At 37.1% G+C, this 25,702-nt stretch overlaps 1 protein-coding gene across 1 annotated transcript; it reads right to left on the bottom strand.

Annotated features, from left to right (window-relative positions):
• Positions 1–8,521: 8,521 nt before the first annotated feature.
• On the bottom strand, positions 8,522–24,526 carry LOC140246016 (aminomethyltransferase, mitochondrial-like). Its single transcript, XM_072325465.1, has 8 exons — positions 24,392–24,526; positions 23,581–23,800; positions 22,834–22,994; positions 22,210–22,291; positions 21,305–21,450; positions 11,021–11,207; positions 10,253–10,369; positions 8,522–8,907 (listed from the first exon to the last, which is right to left on the bottom strand). The coding sequence occupies exons 1-8, from the start codon at positions 24,482–24,484 to the stop codon at positions 8,690–8,692; spliced, it is 1,224 nt and encodes a 407-aa protein (XP_072181566.1). The 5' UTR covers positions 24,485–24,526; the 3' UTR covers positions 8,522–8,689.
• Between the last annotated feature and the right edge of the window lie 1,176 nt (positions 24,527–25,702).

Raw genomic sequence — 25,702 nt, forward strand, 5'->3', positions numbered from 1 at the left:
GTCTAATTTTCTTGATATGAGTATGATTTGTTATAAAAGATGTCATATAACATATGTTCAAGCACAGCTTATACAAGAAAAGATACCTCAGATAGTAATGTGTTGAAAACTTAATTACCAGTAAGCAGTTGTAAAATTGTTTCTTCCTGCTTTTATTTGGGGTACACCATACTTTTTTTTATAGCTATATAATGCGAGCATAACAAAAATTTAAGCCATATTTGAAATGCATGGCCATGTTGCAAAAACATGAATTTCTGATGTGACAATTTTACAATCCGTCCAAAATGCCCAAACTCGATAGTACTTTCTTCCTGTTGCTCAGTAAGTTGAAAAGTATTTCTGTAATGTCTTTGAAACAATTACAAGTCAGAAAATGCTTTTAGATTTTATCTTTGTGCATGGTACCTTATAAATGGATTTGCCAATTCTTCTATGGTGAAATGTTCTTCCAGTTGTTGGGTTCGTTTGACTTGTGTGTACCACTTAATGTTGTCCACTCTGAAATACAGCTGTACTTAAAAACAAAAACAAACACACACACACACACAGATGAACTGAATTTACAGTTTAACTTTTTTTTTTTAGTTGAATTGATTTTGATGCAGATCACTATCCACAAGATCAGCAGCAAACCATTGCCTTGATATACAGTTGTATTCATAGATACCAAAGTTCATGATCACACTATCAAATAATATTCATAAATTTGTTTCTGTTCTTGTTTTTCAATCAAGGCAGTTGATATTTTGAAGATACATGTACAGTATTGTATTCTGTATTTCCATTGCAGAACGAATCTCACCCTACTGATATTACATTGCACCTGACACGCGGGCTTTCTAAACCAGATGATAAATTATATTAAAACAACTCTAACACGAGATGTGAATCTTAAATGTTTTAAATATCTCAAATCACTGGAAAGAAAAGAGATTAAAGTATCGTAAGTTGTAAATACAGTTTGCTCTTCTCTACATGATTTTTTTTTTTTATACTTTGCATGTTCTCATGATTGAAGAATAAATTTGAGATTTTACATGCAAACACTTATCAGACTTTCATACATTGTTTGTAAGATTGCATGTGATGGTGCATTTGTATTTGTGTGTTGTACATTTGTATGTGTGACATATTTGTCCATGTGCATGGGTAACGTATGCACTGCATGTATGCATGAGGGTATGTGTTTTAATGGACTAGCTACAATTTCACATGTCACAACATGGGCTAATTATTGCATGACACGGATTATAGCTATAAACTTGAATAAGAATATCTGAGAAGCAAAAGATCCCTCAGGCTCTGGAAATAGAAAAATGAACAGCCACACATTTATGATCAAGTTATGTATCCGAAGTCAGTTTGAAGACATGAGATACATTGTATGTCACTTACTGTCACTATACCTACATGTACCATGCTTCATTGTATATCTTTGTCACACAACATTATCGGGAAAAAGTTAAGACATCTCCCTATATTACTCTGCGATACACATTATCAAGCCTTCCATAGTAAATGTCATACATGAGATTTATAATGCGACCAGAAATATGTCTATATTTAACAACAATCCCACAATGCTTTGTAAAAAAATAATAAGACAAAGGGGGTTAATAGTAAAAAACAACAGCTCATAAATACAGTATTGAGTTTATTGTACTGTAGTAATCAGTTTGACACCAATGCCTATGTCATACAAAAGATAGAAAAAAAGTACAGTACAGTGTACATGTATTTCACTTTTTCACCACAAAAAAGACAAATAAAAAAAGACAATGTATCAACACATCTAGAAATTGATAGTTTCCATGACAACAGAAGCAGAGCACATAAAATGGTCATATGACACTTCCTGGGTAACTTCATCCACCACACACAAACAATTCCTCTGGGCTTCTTTCAGCTCACAAGTCAACAAAACCTGGTAAAGGTTCATGGATTAAAGGACAAGTTTGCTTCATAGCAAAACAAGCTTCATTGTTCGCTGGAAAAGCTGCGACATTTGATATTGACTGAATGCACTCTACAAAACACTACCCCTATAGTCTCCATACAGTATTCCTTAACAGTGCTGCTCTGCTCAGAAAGATTGCAAGCATTCTTTATTATGGAAATGACTCAACAAACCAAGACCTTGTTTACTCTTCTTCCAAGAAAAGGAAGAGCCGTGAAAATCAATCCCTTCACCTTGTAGCTGAGAAATCAGTGTGTTCATCACAAACAATCTCTACAAAATCCATATGCCCAGCTAGTGAAAATCAAGATCTGGTTACAAAGGGCGAACAATCACTATTGTTTATCAGTTGTTAGAAACATGTATGAATACCAGCATGATTCACCTTCACTTTTGATCTGATTTTGATTTGACTGTTTACTAAAGATGGAGAGGTGAATCGACATCAGTGGATATGTTTCATATTTTTCTCTTCTACTTCTAATTGATAGCACATTTTGTGTGCTTCTGTAATACATGTACCAGGTAATTAAATGTGTGTAAAGTCACTGCAACACTATCAAAGTTGCTGAACAAGTATTCTTCTTGCACTGTACAGGAAATTTGTTGAACTATCTTTCTATTTGAGGTGAGTTTTCAAGTTATCTGTTTTGACACAGAAGACGCAAGTCCCCAACGGCAGTGCCATGAAATGCATATTGGATTTCAGGAAATGAACGCAACCCTAGAAACAATTACAATCATTATGCTGTCTTCTAGGAACTTCAAGATCAATGATTCCCCCTAAATTTGCACTAAACAGGCACAAAACTTTTAAACAAGTAAACACATCTGTTGTGAACAAAGTCTTGGTGCACCAACTTTTCAAGAGATGCAAATGTGAGCTTGAAGCATTATGTGATCTAAATATTTGAAGTCTTTCTTATTGAATTGAACAAACAATAAAGCTTTTTTTTTTCTTTCTGCAATAGCCTGATTTACTGTTTGTCACAAGGGGTAATCATCAAGTAGTATCAGCATGTATAATAAAGCAAGTGTTGACATTGCAATCCCTCTGCACTTGGAATTCAGGCTTTCAGTGTGACGGATTACATATATTCAGCAGCAAAATGCAAACATATGTGCGGAGAACAATGATTACTGGAAAATCACTGTTGAGGCTCGAAATTCATATACTAAATCTAACTCGGTAAAGATATATGTAGACTTAACCACGACTTTACCACTGTTTACAGGGTGTATCAAAGACAAGACAGATGTCTGTCGGCAAAGTTTGGCAAGGGACATTTTGTGTAAGACGAGTCCAATGTGTCTCCATCATATGACTGACCTTGTATGGACACAAAGAAAGCAAGTTCTATTGACAAAAGCTAGATAATCAATCATGGATTTTGCCCTTTGTCTGTTCAGCCTCATTCTACAGAACTAATACATCAGCAGGAATCTGGTAAGGACAATACACTACAAGTATACATGAACTGTTCTGTGTCAAGATTCATGCTGTAAGGCAAGATTTAAGAATCATAATTCTTCTTAACCTGCTAATCCACTTGTTTTGCCAGCACAAGTTTGGACTGAGTAACACTATCTTCTTCTTTTTTTCATGTCACCCGAATCAGAAATAAACATTTACTCCATACCAATCCCCCTTCCAATCATACCCATTCAGTAATCATTCTACAAGATGGGAATTGAGAATTTACCTTAGGACACAACAAGAGTAGAATATGAAATTTCACCTTATCCAACAGGTGTAAAGTTCTGCAGTATATCCATAAGAATTGCACAAATAAGTCTGGATACAAGACTATCACCCTTGCAACCTATGTTGGCCCACTTATGGACAGGATAATTCTGTTCACAAGCAAAAGGTTTTTGTGGAAAAAAAAAAGTTCACCAACTGGATGTCAAGCTAATTAGAATTTTGTTACTGTTGCTGTGGTTGGTAGAGTTGATGATGGGGATGTTGTTATTGTTGATCTACTAGTTTATATGGTTTATAATCTTTGATTAATACTGGCTATACCTAGAGCGGACATCTTTCAGGTCATATCCTAAAGCTGACAGTAGTGATTGGCAGTTTTCAAGGTAGTAACCAATCGGCTCAGAGTATTTCAGTTTTTGGCGATTTCAAAAGTTTCACTCATTGTAACATGCAGCAATTATAAAAATCTTTGTGAGATATGCCCCATATGAGATATTATACAACATTCATTGAGAAAGACTTTGATTGTGCTAAGGAAAAATGTATGTCAGAATCCATGAAGCAATAAATGCAGGATTTCAATAAACAATTGTGACCAATTTAATGATCTCTCTCAGAGTTGTAGACAAATATAATTTCCTCCACTGTGTTTGGTGCATAGATTTGATTTTTGTTGGTGTTGTTGTTGATGTCACATATCCAACGTAACATACTCAACTATGTAAGCTAGACAATATTAGAACTCCTTTGAGTGTCCTATTTGAAAAGGAAAGTGAACAAAGCTAAACAATACTTCAAATTCTTTGCCAAAGTAGAATTCAATAACAGGTACTGAATACACACAATGCAAAACAAAGCTGTATTGACTAGTATACAAGACACACTGGTAGCTACCATGGATCCTCATGAATGGCATAGATACATGGGCTGCAGGGCCATTTTCCTTTGAAAAGCCCAGCACCTATTGTTTCTTCAATCACCCTAATACTCTGTCACATATTGAGTTCTCAATGTGTGTCAGAGAACAATAATCAATAGGGATTATAATCCCTAATCCTTTCACTTTATGAAACCAAAACAGCTTAACACAATGCTGGCAACCGCTCAGTAAATGTTGGACTTCCATACCATGACCAAATAGTTACCTATTTATGGAGACAGAATTATTTCAAGAAGATCATTACACATCCGAGACTGGGCTTTAATTGCACACTGAGGTTTGTTTTACACAATCAACATAACAAACACAAATTCTATGCATAACAGTCTGTGGCTACTGAAATTGGGCAAATAAGCCAAGCCACACAGGAAAGAAAAAAAAAATCTTTGCTGAGTTACATAGCCAATGAAATCACAAAAACATGAAGATTACTCTTCACAGTAAACGGTAAAATAATGCTCGAAACTGTGAAGTAAGTACATGATAACAAACATCACAAGTCTTTTTGTTTTCATCTAAAGTCAAATGGCAGTCAGACTATCTATTTGCATGTACAGTCAACCTTGCCAAAGTCAACCTTGCATAAGTCAAATAATTGCCCAAGTCGGAGGTCTTTTCAAGACTTCTTCTCTTCATATCCTATGGATTTTAATCCCTCATAAGTTGAATTTTCTCTAAGTTGAAGATATTTCTTTAGTCCAAATAGATTTGACTTCGGCAAGGTTGACCGGACCACCTTGAATTTGTGTCAAAAGAGCATAAGGGCAACAAAAAAAAGAATGCTAAACACAGTTAATGACTTAATGCCATACAGACGAGGTTCACATACCCTAATAGACAATTATTGTCTTGCATCAAAACTCTGTTAATGAAATAAAAGAGAAAAACATTTGTCGTTGTACAACAGGAGGATAGGGCTTCTACCAATCTTTTGCAACTTTGTGCGTGAGCTTTTATCCACTCCTATGGACTTTCTCAAGCCAAGTGATCACACACAAAATTGCTTAAAGGTTGGTAGAAACAATATCCTCCTGTTGTATTATCATCCCAAACTGAAGAAAGTTTTCTGTATTACTTGTAGTTGTGCTACAGAATATTAAAATGACATTGAAGGTGCTACAAACTCAATTGCCTGCTTGCTGAGGGCAAACTATAACTCACAGTCGGGCAAGTGAAATGAATGGACACTTGCCTGAATAATGGATGCCGTACTTGCCCCGAATGTCCATCTGGGTAAGCGTGTGAAATATCTCTTGTCATGCCATGGTAGTTCTTGTGGCCTCCACTAGAAATCTCATTCATTTTCAACTCTTTCTCTCTTTACAGTTATCACAATTTTAAAAATCAAAGGTTGTGGGTGGGATGTTTGAGGTAAATCTCATATCTCATTTATTCTAGTTCTAGGCCTAGTTCCATTGCATACAGAAAAAAAAAAAAACAATAAGACTTGAGCAAACCAATAGGTGTGCTGACCCACAAATTTTGTACAGCAAGAACATCTGCCTGGTTCTTTGGTAGAGTATAATCAGTTTAGCAATTCTGGTAGGTAGTTCAATAAGTGTGATGACCAAAAAAAAAAAAAAATTGCACAGTGCGTATCAGGGCAATTAACCTCCCCCCCCCCCCCCCCCCCCCCCCCCCGGCTAAATACTGATTAGTGAAATGGTTAGAGTAAAGGTTAGGGTTAGTAGGGTTAGGTTTAGGGTAAGAAATTGGGTTAGGGTCAGGATTAGGATTAGGTTCAGGATTAGGATTATGGTTAGAGTCAGGGGAAGGGTCTGGGGGTAATTGCCCAGGGGGTAATTGCCCTAAAACCACACAGTGAACACCTGTCTGGTTCATTGGTAGAGTAGCAAGTCATGTCCATTTAACAATGCGGGTGAGTCCTTCATCACCTTGTTTAATAGCCTCTGCACATCTGTCATTAAATCTCTTAAATACACAAACTGTCCATCAAAACTACAGGACCACTAAGTGGCAAAAGTAAACATTTATTCAAGGACAAATGGATGATACCAACATCTTCTCTGCAGAAGCTTTCACACAATTACACATATAATTTCAGGATCCGACAGCATGGGGATATCATGGTATTGAGAAGGCTGGCCTGGCTTGGATATATTTGAAAAGAATCCTGAAACAAGTTGTGTACAGCTTTACCCCTGACATTTATGTCAGTACACACACAGTCAAAGAATCTTGACTTGAGTTGCCAGTTACAGATGAGCGCATGCTTCAATGCTCATATTCGCTGGTACGTGGCTGACAGGAGCTATTCTTGGTTTTCAAATGTACCCAGGTGAGCAGCAAACAAAGATCAACTGGACCACCTGTGAGCCCCCTTGTTACCAGGTCTTTGAATAAACCCACATTCTACATATTAAAGAACTCGGTGGAATACATTACCAATAAATGTACCTGTATACAAATGGAGAAGGGCAAGATTAATTCTTATAGACTATCGCCATAAAATAGCATATTTAGACAGGTACAATGTGCTCTAAGTACACAATAATGATGAAGTAAAACACACAAAATCTTTCAACAGAAGAACATGGTAATGATCTTAATCCATCAAGAATTGAGCTACCAGGTACCCAAAATAAAAGGTAGTGATATATCTCACAATTATTTACAGTTGACAAATGTATAGATTGCTTCAAAAGCAAACAAACAAAAAAAAAGCAGTTTTAAAAGCTTGAAAGTTCTCAAAGAGTTGAGTCTTCTCAAATGTCTGATTGTTTTACAGGAAAAACTAAAGATTCAAGCCTAGAAAGGAGACAAAAATTGTTGACTTTACAAGTCTTGTATAATGACTTAAAGAGAAATTTGCTTCAGTTTATGCTCCGTGTGGAAGACAAAAGTTTTAAATCATAAGGTGTAGTGACGCAAATCTTCAATGGGAGAACTTATATCAGTTCTACATATCAAGTTTAATCAGCCAATGCAGATTTCCACAGCATCAAATGCTTTTATGCATGATTCTAACAACTGAGTTATACTCACAAAATAAACAAAACAAAACTTGCTCTTCTGTTGACTGGTGTGCTGTGCTTACATTTCATTCTCATTCAATATAGGACCTACATTTTATCTACCCCTGGTATGTGACATGACACAATTAGTATTTACGTCATATTGACTATACTTCTTAAATTTACCACAACCACCAACTTTTACTGCAATGTTACATACCCACATACTCCAATATGAGGTGTGATAATGTTTATTGGTATTGGCTTAGCCAAAGGTATTTTGCTACCATGTCTTTCTGCTTATACCAAGTGTACTGCCCTCACTTGTTAGGATTTAGGCAGTATAAACTACCGGTATTGAGATACATGGCCATTTGCCTTGACAATACTCACGGATTATTTCAGAACAGTGGTACTAGCACAATACACTATCTGTAAAATCACGGAGAGAACAGTTCTCTCCGTGATTTTCACAAGTAAGTCCAGTTTGACAGATTTAATTTACTAGCACAATACACTAGATGTAACCTATCTGTAAAATTGTGCACAATAAAGAAGCGTTTAAATTAAATCTGTTCGACTGGACTTACTTGTGAAAATCACAGAGAGAACAGTTCTCTCTGTGATTTTCACAAGTAAGTCCAGTCGAACAGATTTAATTTACACGCTTTTAGCATACTACCTGGATGAATCAAAATCTACATCGATCCAATAAAGAAGCCAACAAATCTGGCAGCATATATTTTTTGATTGCCATGATTTTTACATACATTAATAGCATACTTGATACGATACTTTAACACTTTCACTTGCCAGAGACACAACATTGATATAGCATAATTTGTTCAAACATTATCTTACATAATTTCAAGTTGATTGCAAAGAGTATATGCATATACGCCAAGTTCACGGCTGCAAAATTCTTTTTTTGTGTGTGTGTGTGTGCATGTGTGTGCTTGTGTATCAGCTAATATTCTTTCTTGACAGACACAAACATTTCAAGTTTATTCTTGCACTGAAGTCACTGAGCATGAGACAGTATTCATTCATCTTTAAAGGCACATGTGAAAGACAGACATAGCTATTTATCTCTCTACCTTGTAATACAATCATTTGACAATGTGATACCCAGCTGGAACAAAAGGCATCTTTGTCACAGCGCCCTCTATAGTTTTCTTCCGCACTTGGAAGTTGACCTTTGTTCCATTCTTGGCATGGGGCGTGGTTACGTACCCCATGATCACATTCTTCTTCAAGGAGGGGGAGGGGCAGCCACTTGTCACACGACCAATAGAATCTCCTGATGCACTAAAGATTTCCACACCGGCTGGACATAGGAAAGAAAGTAAACTCTCAGCATTTCTCATGACGGCATGTAAATACCTGAAATCTGCTACTGTGCAATGAACAGCAAACAGAAGGGGGCATGTGCATGTTGAATTTAAATCATTTTGAATATTGATTGAAAGGTAATGCAAATTTGAAGTCACATTTATCAAAATTAAATGCAGTAATATCAGAGAGCCAAGATAATCAATTCATTCCATAATTTCTCACTGTTAGTGATGATAACAAGTGTGGTTTGCACATGGAGCATTAACCCGTTGAGGACTGCATGGCTACAACACGCATTTTGCACAGGCTCTTGCCCAAGTATACGCGGGACTCGTCCTCAGCTGGTTATTGCCCATCTCATGCTAGGCGTATTACACAAACACCACAAATCTTGAGGAAGCATCTTGCTCTCAAAAGAAAAAAACCTCTAAATGTTGACGGCTTTCATTCATTCATTCTTCATTTTTAGGTGTGCTGAGTATTTCCCTGTACCAGCAGGTACCCTGTGGACCTTAGCATATGTCTTGGAAATACAAAGACAAAAATGCAGAGCAAGCTGTGACATTTAGCTTTAGAGGTGTCATAGAGTTGTTCTCTGACAGACTGCAAAATGTATCCCAGAGGCATTTATGGTAAATGTCACATGGTTCATCTAATCACGGCAAAGGAAACCGAGGAGGTAACTTGGATAACTAACCATACACACAATGGTCTGTGATGCGGGCCGCTGTGTAAAAGCCAAACTTTATACACATTTGATCCACCAGCTCACTTTATTCAGCTAAAGTTCTGTTTCTCCACACAGTACTGTCTTTCCCATTTCCTAGCAATGCGTATCTTTTGTTTTCATTACATTTCTCCTCCCTTTTTCTCTCTGCCATGTCTGACTGAAGTCTTTCATACAACTCCTACACCCCAAGTCTTTTCCACCTATTGTCTCTTAAAGCACTTTTATACCTAATATGCCGACCATGTCAAGTGAGAGACAGCAAGATAAATACAGCTTTTCTGCTTGAGTCCCTAGTCAAAGCCTGAGACTGGAGGAAAACCATGTATGGGCCTGGTTTTTCTTTTTTGCACCTTGTGCCTGCTATAGATCTGTAATGACCTTAAACCCTTATATTACTGCACCATTTTGCACCACTCCTGTGCATCAAGTACGGAAGTGATGCTATCATTAGTCGTTTGTTATAGCTTGGGTTGGAACCAGCTGCAAGCATGGTTAGGCACAATAGTATTCACAGATATTTGGGCCTGGTGAGGTTGTTTAAAACCAGATTCTATCGTGATGAATGGCTATGACATCTTTGATACTCCATTCCATTCACCAGACTCACCTCTAATTGGTGGACCAGTTGATACAATTCCGACACGCCTCCTCTTGGGCTTATCCTTGATCTGTTGCAAGATGAGGTCAGCTGCCGGGAAGTCTGCTAATTGTCGTCGCCTCTTCCCTAACAAGTGTGAAGAGAGAGACAGCCATGTTTGTGAGCTTCAACAGACATTGCATATCACAATAATATACACTATCATTTGCTTCTTGAACACTGGAAGGACAGATCTTCAAATGCCAGCTACACTTTTCATTCATTCATATCTCAGTCAGTCAGTTGCTTCCACATTAGGACAGAACACAATAAAATGTGTAAATGTGTGCTCTTGGTCCCAAAGTTACAATATCTGCATTGTAATAAAGAAAAGTTTACTTCCCTCTGAAGTAAGATGGTATAGCTAGCAATTTTTCTGATTCATACAACACAACATAACCTGAGTAGCATTTACCATTACCTGTGACTCAGGATACCTACATTGAAACATCTACCAAGTTGACAATGTTCTTGTATTCAACTGCATGACAGAAGGTCAATTTTGAAATATTCTTCAAAATTTTTGTCCTTTGATGGATACAATAAAATCTATATCATGGCATATGTTTTGTACCAGGAATTGACAATGAAAATGTTGAACACACAGAAAGAGGATAAGGATGCATGCCAATCTTCTCTACTCCATATTTTGCAAATAATCACTTCCTCATACTCTCAATTTTTGAGAATGGGAATAGTATGAATTCAGATTGTATCCTATCAATGAACCTCATTTACCTATTGTCCACGTGAGACTGGCTTCTACTGGTGTGGTGTCATCGTCAATGTCGTTGCCATAGAGACAGAGCCCCGCCTCTAACCTCAGGCTGTCACGGGCACCCAGACCAGCTAGGGCTACTGCTGCATCTTGGGATTCCAATAACTTTGTTGTCAGCTCCACAGCTCGGCTGGCAGGAACTGCAATCTGGGAAATACGGCATCACCAAAAATTCAGTAGTATTGTGACAAATAAATGCAATTAAGGATTTTAAATCAAACAAAATATAAATAAATACACAAATAAGCAAATAAATACCTTTCAAGGGATAACCAGATTGCTGTTCAAGCTGTAAATAATGCATTGAACGTTTATCTTGAATATGAAGGATTTTAAATCAAATAAAATATAAATAAATACACAAATAAACAAGTAAATACCTTTCAAGGGATAACCAGATTGCTGTTCAAGCTGTAAATAATGCATTGAACGTTTATCTTGAATATGATTATATACCTTCCCTTGAGAAACAGGAAGGCATTATGTCCATAGTCTCTACACAATGTCAACATTATTTTTTTTTCTCCTTCTTGATAAATACATCACGGATAGCCAGATTGTTGCCTACTTCCTACAGCTGGGTAAACAATCAATACCTGTTTTCAGCCCCCTCCGCCTGCCTTCTTCCAACCCTCCCATAATAAAATAATAATAATAATAATAATAATAATAATAATAATAATAATAATAATAATAATGACAATATCATTAACAATAACAATAATAATACTACTACTACTAATAATAATGATAATAATTTATAATGACAATAATAATAATAATAATAATGACAATAAAAATAAACTAATAATAATAATAATAATAATAATAATAATAATAATAATACAAAAGAGAGACTCATCAAAATGACAATAAATCATGTGGTAAATGGAATTGCTGTCAGCTCTCCATTTTCCAAGTCTGGAAAGATGGAACTGTAGAACAGCAGTAGCTGATGATGGTCCAACATTATAGCAACATTTGCCTTATTTCTGCTTGTAGATAAGTATTATTTTTATTTGCCTTCTTTCTGCTTGTAGATAAGTATTATTTTTGCTCATGTTGTTCGCAACTTAATCCCACAATGTACATGACAGACATTGATGAATGTTTTACATACTTGAAATAACTTGAGTACATGTGCTATACCTATGAGTAAACATGCCCTTTTTAGGTGATACGCTATCAGCGTATCACCTATTGTGATTGTCAAAATCTCTCTTTATTTTTAGGTGATACGCTATCAGCGTATCACCTATTGTGATTGTCAAAATCTCTCTTTATTAGGTGATACGCTATCAGCGTATCACCTATTGTGATTGTCAAAATCTGTCTTTTTTCTTATTCTTCTTTCTTTCTGGCCTATTTTGTGTCGTCAATATCTCAAGAATGACATTACGGAGTAACATGACATTTTCAGTCAACATGTCTCATGACAATATCTAGCCACAATAAGGTTTTCATGACAGTAACGTATCTATGACGTCATCTAGGCGCCATTTTGTGATTTTCGGACCATGTTACATGATCGATCATAACTTCATAACTAAAGGTCCTTTCTGTATCAGTTTTTGTGGACATAAAGTTCAGGTCACGCTCTATCTTTCTTTCTCTGATGCTAATTACCTAGGACGTCATCTAGGACGCGTAAGCGCGCGTCAAACATTTAAAAGGCTCAAAACAACTTTCCAATGGGAAATCTCGAAGTTTCAGACAATTTTAAGCGTTTCAAACAATTTTGCGCGTGCGCGTCCGTCCGCGCATTTTCGCGCGCACAGCGCGTCAGTAACATGAAAATGCACATTTTTTGACTGATCTGGATTCCTGATACTTTGAGTAACAATATCCATTGATTTCTGATCGATTTTGACAAATAACAAAGCAATGCACTGGCGTCAAAGTTGAAATTTCGCGTGCGCATCTATGTGCAAATATAGTGAAAAAACATGTCTTTGTTTATTTCGCCATAGCTCTTTAAAACGTCAGGTGACCCTATGTTTTTATTGCATATTACAAAAGCATATGAATTGAAAATAACGTTTCAAGTATCATTATTTCCATAAATACAATATGACGTCATCATATCGTCATCTGAAATCAAAAAAGTGGAATTATTTTTTTTAAGGTACTGTTTCTGACATTCATTTGCTCGTATCTCTGTTGTTTAAGCTCAATATTATCCCAAATTCAGATATGTTGTACTTTGAACATTTGCCTTTTAAGTCCATGTCATGCTTTTGATATTTGATGACGTCATCATACCTTAAATTGTGATTAAAGGTAAAGACGCAAAATCGGACAAGTTTACGTGTATTGTCTATGGGAGGTGATTTTTTTTTAAAGCATCAATTGACTTAACAACGTTTAGGCACCTTTATCTCAGCTGATTTTGCTTCATTTCCTCTGAAACTTTAATATGTTGTAGCTGAGACAATAAGCTGCAGTAATCATGCATTTTATTCTTTGAAATCTCCTCATCAGATTGACAATTTTGCAGTTTAAAACTGAAAATGAAAATGGAATGTGGACAAAACGATTCCCCATGTATCTTTCACATACATAAGTTTACGTTCCCCATATTTTCTCGTCGAGACGTATGGCCGACTGGTTAAAGGCGCCGTCTCAGAGACGTGAGATTGCGGGTTCGAACCCCACAAGATCACGAAACATTTTTTTTTTATTTTACTTTTTTTTCTTCAATTTTGTATTACATATTCGTCCATGTAGAAATCACGTTCGTATATAAACGCACATATACACACACAGAGACACACACACACACGCCATATTCCTCTTTTTTGTGTGTTGGAGACCACATTGCTTCGACTGCAGCAACATTTTGCAGGTTGACTTTGTCAAACCGATCATAGTATGTAATGACGACGACTGAGGTGTTGTACTTTGAACAATTGTCTTTCAAGACGATGTCATTGTTTTGTAATTTGATGACGTCATTACACTGAAAATTGTGATTAAAGGCAAGGTATCAAAACCAGCCGATTATAGGTTTTATGTCTGCGGGACGTATTTTTCCCAAGTTGCCAGAAATGGCATAGTGACCTCAGTCGTTACAGGGCCGCTTCTCCGTCTAGCAATGCAATAGATGTTCACCAGGCCACGTTAGTTGAGTGGGCATTGACTTTCCCCCTGTTATATCTATACATTGTTTTTTTTTTTTTTTTGTCTTACCATTTCCGTGGATGACCCGTGGCCGAGTGGTTACAGAAACGGTTTCGCATGCACGCTCAATATAACTTCAAGGTGCCTATATCACATTCTTTTCTTTGTCGATCACAGATGACCGTCATCTGATGACCACAAGCGTATCACCGAACTCGTCCTCAATGTGACGAGTTTTCATGTCTCGTTTCTTTTTATTCTTCTTTCTTTCTGGACAATTTTGTGTCATCAATATCTCAAGAATGACATTACGGAATAACATGACATTTTCAGGGAACATGTCTCATGACAAAATCTAGCCACAATAAGGTTTTCATGACAGTAACATATCTATGACGTCATCTAGGCGCCATTTTGTGATTTTCGGACCATGTTACATGATCGATCATAACTTCATAACTAAAGGTCATTTCTGTATCATTTTCGGTGGACATTAAGTTCAGGTCACGCTCTATCTTACATTTTAATGCTAATTACCTAGGACATTATTACGGGCGCGTACGCGCGCGTCAAACTTTTAAAAGGCTCAAAACAACTTACCAATGGGAAATCTCGAAGTTTCAGACAATTTTAAGCGTTTCGCGCGTTCGCGTCCGTCCGCACATTTTCGCGCGTAGTGCGCGTAGACAAAATGAAAATGCACATTTTTTGACAGATTTGGATTCCTGATACATTAAGCAATAATATCCTTTGATTTCCGATCAATTTTGACCTATAACAAAGGAATGCGTTGGCGTCAAAGTTGAAATTTCGTGTGCGCGTCTATGTGCAAATATAGCGAAAAACATGTCTTTGTTTATTTCGCCATAGCTCTTTAAAACGTCTGGTTACCCTATGTTTTCATTGTATATTACAAAAACATATGAATTGGAAATAACGTTTCAAGTATCAATATCTCCATGAATACATTATGACGTCATCATATCATCATCTGAAATCAAAAAAGTGGAATTGATTTTTTTAAGGTACTGTTTCTGACATTCATTTGCTCGTATCTCTGTTGTTTAAGCTCAATATTATCCCAAATTCAGATATGTTGTACTTTGAACATTTACCTTTCAAGTCCATGTCATAGATTTGAAACTTGATGACGTCATCATGCTTTAAATTGTGTTTAAATGTAAAGACGCAAAATCGGACAAGTTTACGTGTTATGTCTATGGGAGGTGATTTTTTTAGAAACCATGCATTGACTTGACGACGTTTAAGCACCTTTATCTCAGCTGATTTTGCTTCATTTCCTCTGAAACTTAAGTATGTTGTAGCTGTGACAATAAGCTGCAGTAATCATGCATTTTATTCTTTGAAATCTCCTCATGAGGTTGACAATTTTGCAATTTAAAACTGAAAATGAGAATGGAATGCGGACGAAATGATTCCTGATTCGTCTTTCACGTACATAAGTTTACGTTCCTCTAATTTTCTCGTCGAGACATATGGCCGAGTGGTTAGAGGCGTCGTCTCAGAAACGTGAGGTTGCACACGTACGGGTTCGATCCTCACAAGAGCACGAAAGAAAATAATTATTTTTTTTTTTACTTTTTTTTCTTCAATGGAGTACTACACCTTCGTCCATGTAGAAATCACATTTGCATGTAAACACACCTATACGCACACACTCACACAGTATACCTTTGTTTTGCGTTGGAGACTGCATTACTTCGACTGCTGCAAAATTTTGCAGGCTGGGCTTTTCGTCCATGTAGAAATCACATTTGCATGTAAACACACCTATACGCACACACTCACACAGTATACCTTTGTTTTGCGTTGGAGACTGCATTACTTCGACTGCTGCAAAATTTTGGAGGCTGGGCTTTTCAAACTGATATAGTATATTGTAACAAAATGAAATTTGTTCATACCAATTCAGTAACACAATGTAGTCGTGGTTACTTTGTGCTGATTTATACATGTAACAAGCTATACATTGTATAAAAGGTATTTGCATTGTTCCTTTAAGTCAGTCTTCTGTGTCAGTCTTCTGTATTGATGATTATTTGTCAATTAGTGGTTTTTGTGGAGTTTCAGATAGTGATAAAAAGTATGGATGATAAGTGCAGCGATAATTCCTACAGTTAGTTCAAAGTTGTGTTACAGATGTTTGATACATGCATTTAGCATTGTGTGTGTATATACGTGTGTATACAGGTTGGCCATATGACACATTCTAGACAAATAATCTTAATTAATTAGCAAACGTGATCAGCTATGGAACTGAATATGGTACTGATGTATGATGTTAATGATTCTAATTAAACTGTGACGAGTTTAAAGGGATAGCATAACTGTGTGTAAAAATAAGGCAATTATAAGGAAATTTTAGGGGAATTTGATAACCATGCCTATAATAATTTCATACAGGTACTAATATCTGCCTCATATTCATGCGATAGATTGTCATGTCAATAGCAAACTGACAACGTACGATGAATGTGTTATATATTGAACAACTGTCTTTCAAGTCCATAACGTTCCCCATATTTTCTCGTCGAGACGTATGGCCGAGTGGTTAAAGGCGACGTCTCAGAGACGTGAGGTTGCGGGTTCGAACCTCACAAGATCACGAAACAATATACTTAGCTATTTTACTGTTTTTTTTTCTTCAATTTTGTATTACATATTCGTCTATGTAAAAATCACGTTCGTATATAAACGCACCTATACACACACACAGACACACACACACACGCCATATCCCTCTTTTTTGTGTTGAGTGGGCATTGACTTTCCCCCTGTTATATCTATGCATTGTTGTTGTTTTTTGTCTTACCATTTCCGTGGATGACCCGTGGCCGAGTGGTTACAGAAACAGTTTCGCATGCACGCTCAATATAACTTCAAGGTGCCTATATCACATTCGTTTCTTGTCGATCACAGATGACCGCCATCTGATGACCACAAGCGTATCACCTAACTCGTCCTCAATGTGACGAGTTTTCATGTCTCGTTTTTTATTCTTCTTTCTTTCTGGACAATTTTGTGTCGTCAATATCTCAACAATGACATTACGGAATGACATGAAATTTTCAGTCAACATGTCTCATAACAATATCTAGCCACAATAAGGTTTTCATGACAGTAACATATCTATGACGTCATTTAGGCGCCATTTTGTGATTTTCGGACCTTGTCACATGATCGATCATAACTTCATAACTAGATGTAATTTCTGCGTCATTTTCGGTGGACATAAAGTTCAGGTCACGCTCTATCTTACTTTTTAACGCTAGTTACCCAGGTCTTCATTAAGCGCGCGTTCGCGCGCGTCAAAATTTTAAAAGGCTCAAAACGACTTCCCAATGGGAAATCTCGAAGTTTCAGACAATTTTAAGCGTTTCAAACATTTTCTCGCGTGCGCGTCCGTCCGCGCAATTTCGTGCGCAGAGGGCGTAACCAACATGAAAATGCAATTTTTTTGACTGATTTGGATTCCTGATACTTTGAGTAACAATATCCACTGATTTCCGATCGATGTTGACCTATAACAAAGGAATGCGCTGGCGTCAAAGTTGAAATTTCGTGTGCGCGTCTATGTGGAAATATAGGGAAAAACATGTCTTTGTTTATTTCGCAATAGCTCTTTAAAAAGTCCGTTGACCCTATGTTTTTATTGCATATTACAAAAGCATATGAATTGGAAATAACGTTTCAAGTATCAATATTTCCCGAAATACATTATGACGTCATCATATCATCATCTGAAATCAAAAAAGTGGAATTAATTTTTTTGAGGTACTGTTTCTAACATTCATTTGCTCGTATCTCTGTTGTTTAAGCTCAATATTATCCCAAATTCACATATGTTGTACTTTTAACATTTGCCTTTCAAGTCCATGTCATGGTTTTGAAATTTGATGACGTTATCATACTTTAAATTGTGATTAAAAGTAAAGATGCAAAATCGGACAAGTTTACGTGTTATGTCTATGGGAAGTGATTTTTTTTTAAACCATCCATTGACTTGACAACGTTTAAGCACCTTTATCTCAGCTGATTTTGCTTCATTTCCTCTGAAATTTAAGTATGTTGTAGCTGAGACAATAAGCTGCAGTAATCATGCATTTTGTTCTTTGAAATCTTCTCATGAGGTTGACAATTTTGCAGTTTAAAACTGAAAATGAGAATGGAATGTGGACGAATCGATTCCTGATTCATCTTTCACATACATAAGTTTACGTTCCTCATATTTTCTCGTCGAGACGTATGGCCGAGTGGTTAAAGGCGCCGTCTCAGAGACATGAGGTTGCACTCGTGCGGGTTCGAACCCCACAAGATCACGAAACAAAATACCTAGCTATTTTACTTTTTTTTTCTTCAATGGTGTATTACACATTCGTCCATGTAGAAATTACGTTCGTATATAAACGCACCTATACACACACACACACACACACAATATCCCTCTGTTTTGTGTTGGAGACCACATTGCTTCGACTGCTGCAGAATGTTGCATCCTGACTCTGTCAAATAGTATGTAATGACGACAACGGAGGTGTTGTACTTTGAGCAATTGTCTTTCAAGTCCATGTCATTGTTTTGTACTTTGATGACGTCATCACACTGAAAATTGTGATTAAAGGCAAGGTATCAAAATCAGCCGATTATAGGTTTTATGTCTGCGGGACGTATTTTTCCGAAATTGCCAGAAATGGCACAGCGACCTCAGTCGTTACAAGGCCGCATTTCCTTCTAGCAATGCAATACATGTTCACGTGGCCACAATTGTTGAGTGGGCATTGACTTTTTCCCCCTGTAATATCTATACATTTTTTTTCGGCCTTAGCGTTTCCGTGGATGTCCCGTGGCCGAGTGGTTAGAGAAACCGTTTTGCATGCACGCTCAATATAACTTCAAGGTGCCTATATCACATTCTTTTCTTTGTCGATCACAGATGACCGACATCTGATGACCCCAGGCGTATCACCTAACTCGTCAGTGTGACGAGTTTCATGTCTCGTTCTTCTTTCTTTCTGGCACATTTTGTGTCGTGAATATCTCAACATTGACATGACGGAATAACATGACATTTTCAGTCAACATGTCTCATGACAACATCTAGCCACAATAAGGTTTTCATGACAGTAACATATCTATGACGTCATCTAGGCGCCATTTTGTGATTTTCGGACCATGTTACATGATCGATCATAACTTCATAACTAAAGGTTATTTCTGTATCATTTTCATTGAACATAAAGTTCAGGTCACGCTCTATCTTACTTTTTAATGCTAATTACCTAGGACATCATTACGCGCGCATTAGCGCGCGTCAAACTTTTAAAAGGCTCAAAACGACTTCCCAATGGGAAATCTCGAAGTTTCAGACAATTTTAAGCGTTCCGCGCGTTCGCGTCCGTCCGCGCATTTCCGCGCACAGTGCGCGTAAGCAACATGAAAATGCACATTTTTTGACAGATTTGGATTCCTGATACATTAGGTAACAGTATCCATTGATTTCCGATCAATTTCGACCTATAACAAAGGAATGCGCTGGCGTCAAAGTTGAAATTTCGTGTGCGCGTCTATGTGGAAATATAGCGAAAAACATGTCTTTGTTTATTTCGCCATAGCTCTTTAAAACGTCAGGTGACCCTATGTTTTTATTGCATATTACAAAAGCATATGAATTGAAAATAACGTTTCAAGTATCAATATTTCCCTAAATACATTATGACGTCATCATATCATCATCTGAAATCAAAAAAGTGGAATTAATTTTTTGAGGTACTGTTTCTGACATTCATTTGCTCGTATCTCTGTTGTTTAAGCTCAATATTATCCCAAATTCAGATATGTTGTACTTTGAACATTTGCCTTTTGAGTCCATGTCATGGTTATGAAATTTGATGACGTCATCATACCTTAAATTGTGATTAAAGGTAAAGATGCAAAATCGGACCATACTACGTGTTATGTCAATGGGAGGTGATTTTTTTTTCAAACCATGCATTGACTTGACAACGTTTAAGCACCTTTATCTCAGCTGATTTTGCTTCATTTCTTCTGAAACTTAAGTATGTTGTAGCTGAGACAATAAGCTGCAGTAATCATGCATTTTATTTTTTGAAATCCTATCATCAGGTTGACAATTTTGCAGTTTAAAGCTGAAAATGAGAATGGAATGTGGACAAAACGATTCCCGATTCAGCTTTCACATACATAAGTTTACGTTCCTCATATTTTCTCGCCGAGACGTATGGCCGAGTGGTTAAAGGCGACGTCTCAGAGACGTGAGGTTGCGGGTTCGAACCCCACAAGATCACGAAACAAAACACTTAGCTATTTTACTTTTTTTCTTCAATTTTGTATTACATATTTGTCCATGTAGAAATCACGTTCGTATAAACGCACCTATACACACACACAGACACACACCATATCCCTTTTTTTTTGTGTTGGAGACCACATTGCTTCGACTGCTGCACAATTTTGTAGGCTGACTTTGTCAAACCGATCATAGTATGTAATGACGACGACGGAGGTGTTGTACTTTGAACAATTGTCTTTCAAGACCATGTCATTGTTTTGTACTTTGATGACGTCATCACACTGAAAATTGTGATTAAAGGCAAGGTATCAAAACTAGCCGATTATAGGCTTTATGTCTACGGCGCGTATTTTTCCCAAGTTGCCAGAAATGGCATAGCGACATCAGTCGTTACAAGGCCGCATTTCCGTCTAGCAATGCAATACATGTTCACGCGGCCACGATTGTTGAGTGGGCATTGACTTTTTCCCCCTGTAATATCCATACATTTCTTTTTTGCCTTACCATGTCCGGGGATGTCCCGTGGCCGAGTGGTTAGAGAAACGGTTTTGCATGCACGCTCAATATAACTTCAAGGTGCCTATATCACATTCTTTTCTTTGTCGATCACAGATGACCGACACCTGATGACCCCAAGCGTATCACCTAACTCGTCAGCGTGACGAGTTTCATATCTCGTTCTTTTTTCTTTTTTACTAGCAATGATACCTCTCATAGGAATATTGACAAACTCTATATGTAACATTCTGTACATGTGTCCTAAGGGTTGCCATGGCAACCTGACTGGGCTCACCTCTACACCATCTTCTCCCGTGTAGCCAGCCCTTGTCACTCTGCACCCTGGGATGCCAAAGACAGAGGTGGTGACCCCCGACATGAAGGTCAGCTTTTGAAGGTCATCTGACACGCCTGCTTGTAGAACTCGTGCCATGGCTGGACCTAGGCATGTGTGGGAGTAAACATACAAGACTTGTTAATACAAGACATGCTGAAGACTAGTCTCGGTCAAATGTCTATGGATGTCTATGGGAAATGGGTTTTATAGCAAAATTAGCTCATCATCAATGGGTTACACTTACAGCTGTAGATTGCACAGCAAATTGGACTACATTTTATGTACACTAACTCACATGGAATGTGATTACCAGTATGCAGGTTTGGTTTTGATAAAAGTAGCACATGGAAGAAAAGTCAACATATAGATACACAGTTTACAGCAATTGAGCATGGAGTGCTCAGCCACCTACCTCACAGGGCAATCAGCCATTGACTATTGTAATCCTATGATTAACTAGCCCCCTCAGGCACACCATCTCAAAATACCACTCACGACATGAACAGAGAAGTCATAGTTGGTATCCAGAGTTACTATACGACTGCATAAAATAACAGCCACTGCGACCATGCTCAGTCACAGCTACAGATGCAAAGAGTTGACACACAGTATGTGCACATATGTAAAAACCGAGAAGGCATTTAACCTCATAAAAATGCCAACAGATCTGTCTGTGATAGCCAGCTGTCTGCAATCAAAACTTTTGCTTTACCCCAAGATCCCAAAGGGCTGCTTCAGACAGCTTTACACTACCCTCATTATTCCACACACAGAGAAAATAGAAACAAAGGAACTTTTCATACAAGTAATGAGTATAACATTCTTGTCCCTCCCAGCCCCAGCTTTGCACAAGAGAAACCTACCTTGCAGAGCTACAAGTGCCATATCATGAAGTGGTTCAAAGGTAGCATCATGGCCTTCTGCCCTGAAGGATTCCAGCCTAGACTGTTTTGGAGGAAGAAAATGAGTAGATATGGGATAGAGCAATAAATTTACTTTGACCATGAATAGACCTCATGTTTCCCACATTCTTTTCCATTAAAATATATCAAATGAGCTTTGAAGAACAAAATATTATATATACATCTGTAAAAGCATGATCCACCAGATTGTCTTTTCATGGTGAGGGGTCTGATCTAGTTTACCATGTCCAGTATTGAATATAATGTAGTTTTACAGTAAAAAACACTCCTCTATCAATTCACCATGATAAAAAGTTGTCATGCATAATCATCATCTGCAAAAAATCAAGCTCTTATCTTCTACACTTGTTAGCTGATTGTCAAGTCTGATCTAGCATATATCAGTGTCATGCAATTTCAGGGGGAGGGGGCACTTTGTTAAAAAAAAAAAACAACAACAACATTTGCTGTTAATGGACAAATGATCTGGAGGTGTAAGAGTTCAAACTCATTTCACTCATATAAAAATGTACACTGTGTAGTTAATCCTTGGCTGTTGGAGACAGAAAAAAAAAATGAACACACCCTGATATGTGCCTGGTCTTTGTCTGCACAGCCTGCATTGGACACCACATACAGATGGTCCTCCGATGTCTGATTGATGATGAGGTCATCGATAATGCCGCCCTGGTCATTGATCAAGAGACTCAGTGTACCTTTGTTTGCTGGTAGTCCCTCTATATCAGCTACAGGATTGTTAACAAAAACAAACAAGAAAAAGAATATTGAACAAAAATGAAATGCTCCAACAAAATGGATGTTTGCCACAACAAATGACCATAGTTTCTCATTGACGGCACTTTCAAATTGTAAATATGACAAAGCTAAGGGCCTGGTGTGGTACAGATTACCTAAACAGCTGGTATAGTGAGAAGGACATTGGAATACTTACTTATAATTCATAAATCATATTTGAAACTTTCAAAGGCTTTGGTAATATGTTTTGAAGATTCTAAAATTCACATAGCTCTATTTGAAATGTATCTGGTACTGCATACACAGAAGACAGACCTTAATAACATCCTGAAGAATAAAATGATGTGAACAGATATGATTGATATTGATAAGCGTAAACCTTTGATATTCAACAGGGCTATGAAGTCACAGTCTTAGATATGTTTCCTTCATTTTTTATTTAAAAAAAAAAGCACACACACACACACACACACACACACACAATTGTAAGACTAAAGAGTAATCCTGTAATCCAATTATGAGATTTATCAAATTTTACAGATAGTACTGGTGTGGTGAAGTGATTAATGTACTGACCAACTGTGAGTGATTCCATGAATTTAACCCTGTCTCTTCCATAGATCTTGCTTTGCAGCATGTGAGAGACATCAAAGATCGCAGCTGAAGATCGGCAGTGCAGATGTTCGCTGACAAGTCCTGCCTTGTATTGGACTGGCATTGAGTAGCCAGCAAAAGGCACCATTTTAGCACCATGTTCAACATGGAAGTCATGCAGGACTGTTTTCTTAAGATCAGCCTAGGTTAAGGAAGAAATATCAATATTTCTGAGTTTATACCTTAAAGAAATGAAGTATGGACCTACACTGTGCTTGACTGTACGGTGTCAAAAACATGATTATGATATCATGGACATTCAATGTAAATTAAATTTTTGTGACTTAGACATTCTAATTTACAAACACTGATACTGTGTCTGTAGACACACTTTTGGGGGATTGACTTTGTTTTATATCAAATTTAATTATAAATTATTATCAAAGCTTTATTAAGTGAGATCTAACCAGTTAGAGTGAGTTCTTGTCTAACAGTTAATTTTATTTTTAATAATAAAGAAACAAGCAAAATATGTAATGTTTCGACCCATAACGGTGAACGTCGGCGGTGTAACGATAATCGCATTTAGAATATAAATTCAATTTATCTAATATTTCCGTGTCGTGCCTATGAAAACAGTTTATATCGCACCCTCAAGTCTAGAAATAGTCTCTAACTGTTAACGTTACCCGTTTTGGCGTTAGCTACTTCATTACTGTCTACACGCGAGGACATCGAAATCAAGGTGTGGGACTGACTATGTCAGATTGCGTATGATTTTAAGTCCGCTTACCTCGCTGCTCACATTCCGAATAACTGACTTCGCACTTTGTTGAATTCTTGATAAGATACGGATGGGGGTACTTACTCCTCGAAGAACTATCATGATTAAATTAAGCAGATAAACGAAAAGTTAAGTTCAGCTCTGTTCTGGATCGGCGCACTAGCCAGTAAAGCGGAAAAAGTGTGTTGACCTCAAGATGCACGCATAGTGCAGTGTCGGTGCACAGAACTGTTGCACAAGAGTTCTGTGTGTCGGTGAAGCAAAAAGCGAAGGAAGGTGCGGCCAAGATACAAGTACATGTAGGATCCTCAGGTAGGGGGTAGGGGGTGGGGGGGGGGGGGGGGGCAGGGCTAGTCTCACCTACCTGTAAACATCAAAGAGCGCACTCCCCTACCTATGTATTCCTATGTACGGGTGCAAAAAATATATAAATAAATAGATAAATAAAATAAAATAAAAAATAAAAAATGGGGAGGGGGTGGAGTGGACCCACCCCACCCCCCTGGTTACAGGCCTGCAATATTACATGAAGGAAAGGATAAGCAAATTTGACGTCTAAAATGAATCACACCTGTGATAAAAGATCTATATAGGATCATTTCAGATTAAAAAAAAATATATATATATTATTCAGTTTATGTCACCATGTGTAGACATGAGCTGTTATCATCTATATTGTCAATCGAGAAATCAAGACAGTGAAATAAGGAAAATAAAAAGATATATATATATATATATATATATATATATATATATATATATATATATATATATATATATATAGTCAATCCAGATATGGCCCATGTCCATCTATCAATTCCTGAAAGAAAAGTGATCAAATATATAGGCATAATCTTTGTGGGTTTGCCTTACGCTCATAGAATAACGAGAAGTAATTTCACCATAATGGACAAAATATCTAATATACATGTATATGAATATATTTATGTAAAAGGGATTGTGTAGTTTTGGTTAAGACCCAATTTCAGGTTTCTAAAATTTTTTGGTGAGATAATGAGAAACCTCTTATCAAATACGAAAGAGCATGTAATTCCATGACGAATTCAACATTTATTTGATGAAAATTGGTTTTGAAATGGCTGAGATATCCAAAACAGAGTGATTCTAATAAAGTGCATGGGACCCACACTTTATTATGATCGCTTTGTTTTACTTTGTTTTTGGATGTTTCAGTTATTCCACACCTGATTTTCATCAATTAAACTTTGAATTCGTCTTAAAATGGTATGCTCTGTACTATTTCATAAGCATTTTCTTGGTATTTTGAAGTTAAAAGCCCAATTCTCATCTCCACCAATG

This window comes from Diadema setosum, chromosome 2, assembly GCF_964275005.1.
Source record: "Diadema setosum chromosome 2, eeDiaSeto1, whole genome shotgun sequence".
NCBI lineage: Eukaryota > Metazoa > Echinodermata > Echinoidea > Diadematoida > Diadematidae > Diadema > Diadema setosum.

Coding starts and splice junctions, on each gene's coding strand:
- LOC140246016 (XM_072325465.1), bottom strand. CDS start 24,484: ATGATAGTTCTTCGAGGAGTAAGTACCCCCATCCGTATCTTATCAAGA. Junction 22,995..23,580: donor CATGGAATCACTCACAGTTG/GTCAGTACATTA, acceptor ACAATCCTGTAG/CTGATATAGAGGGACTACCA. Junction 11,208..21,304: donor CGGGAGAAGATGGTGTAGAG/GTGAGCCCAGTC, acceptor CGTATTTCCCAG/ATTGCAGTTCCTGCCAGCCG.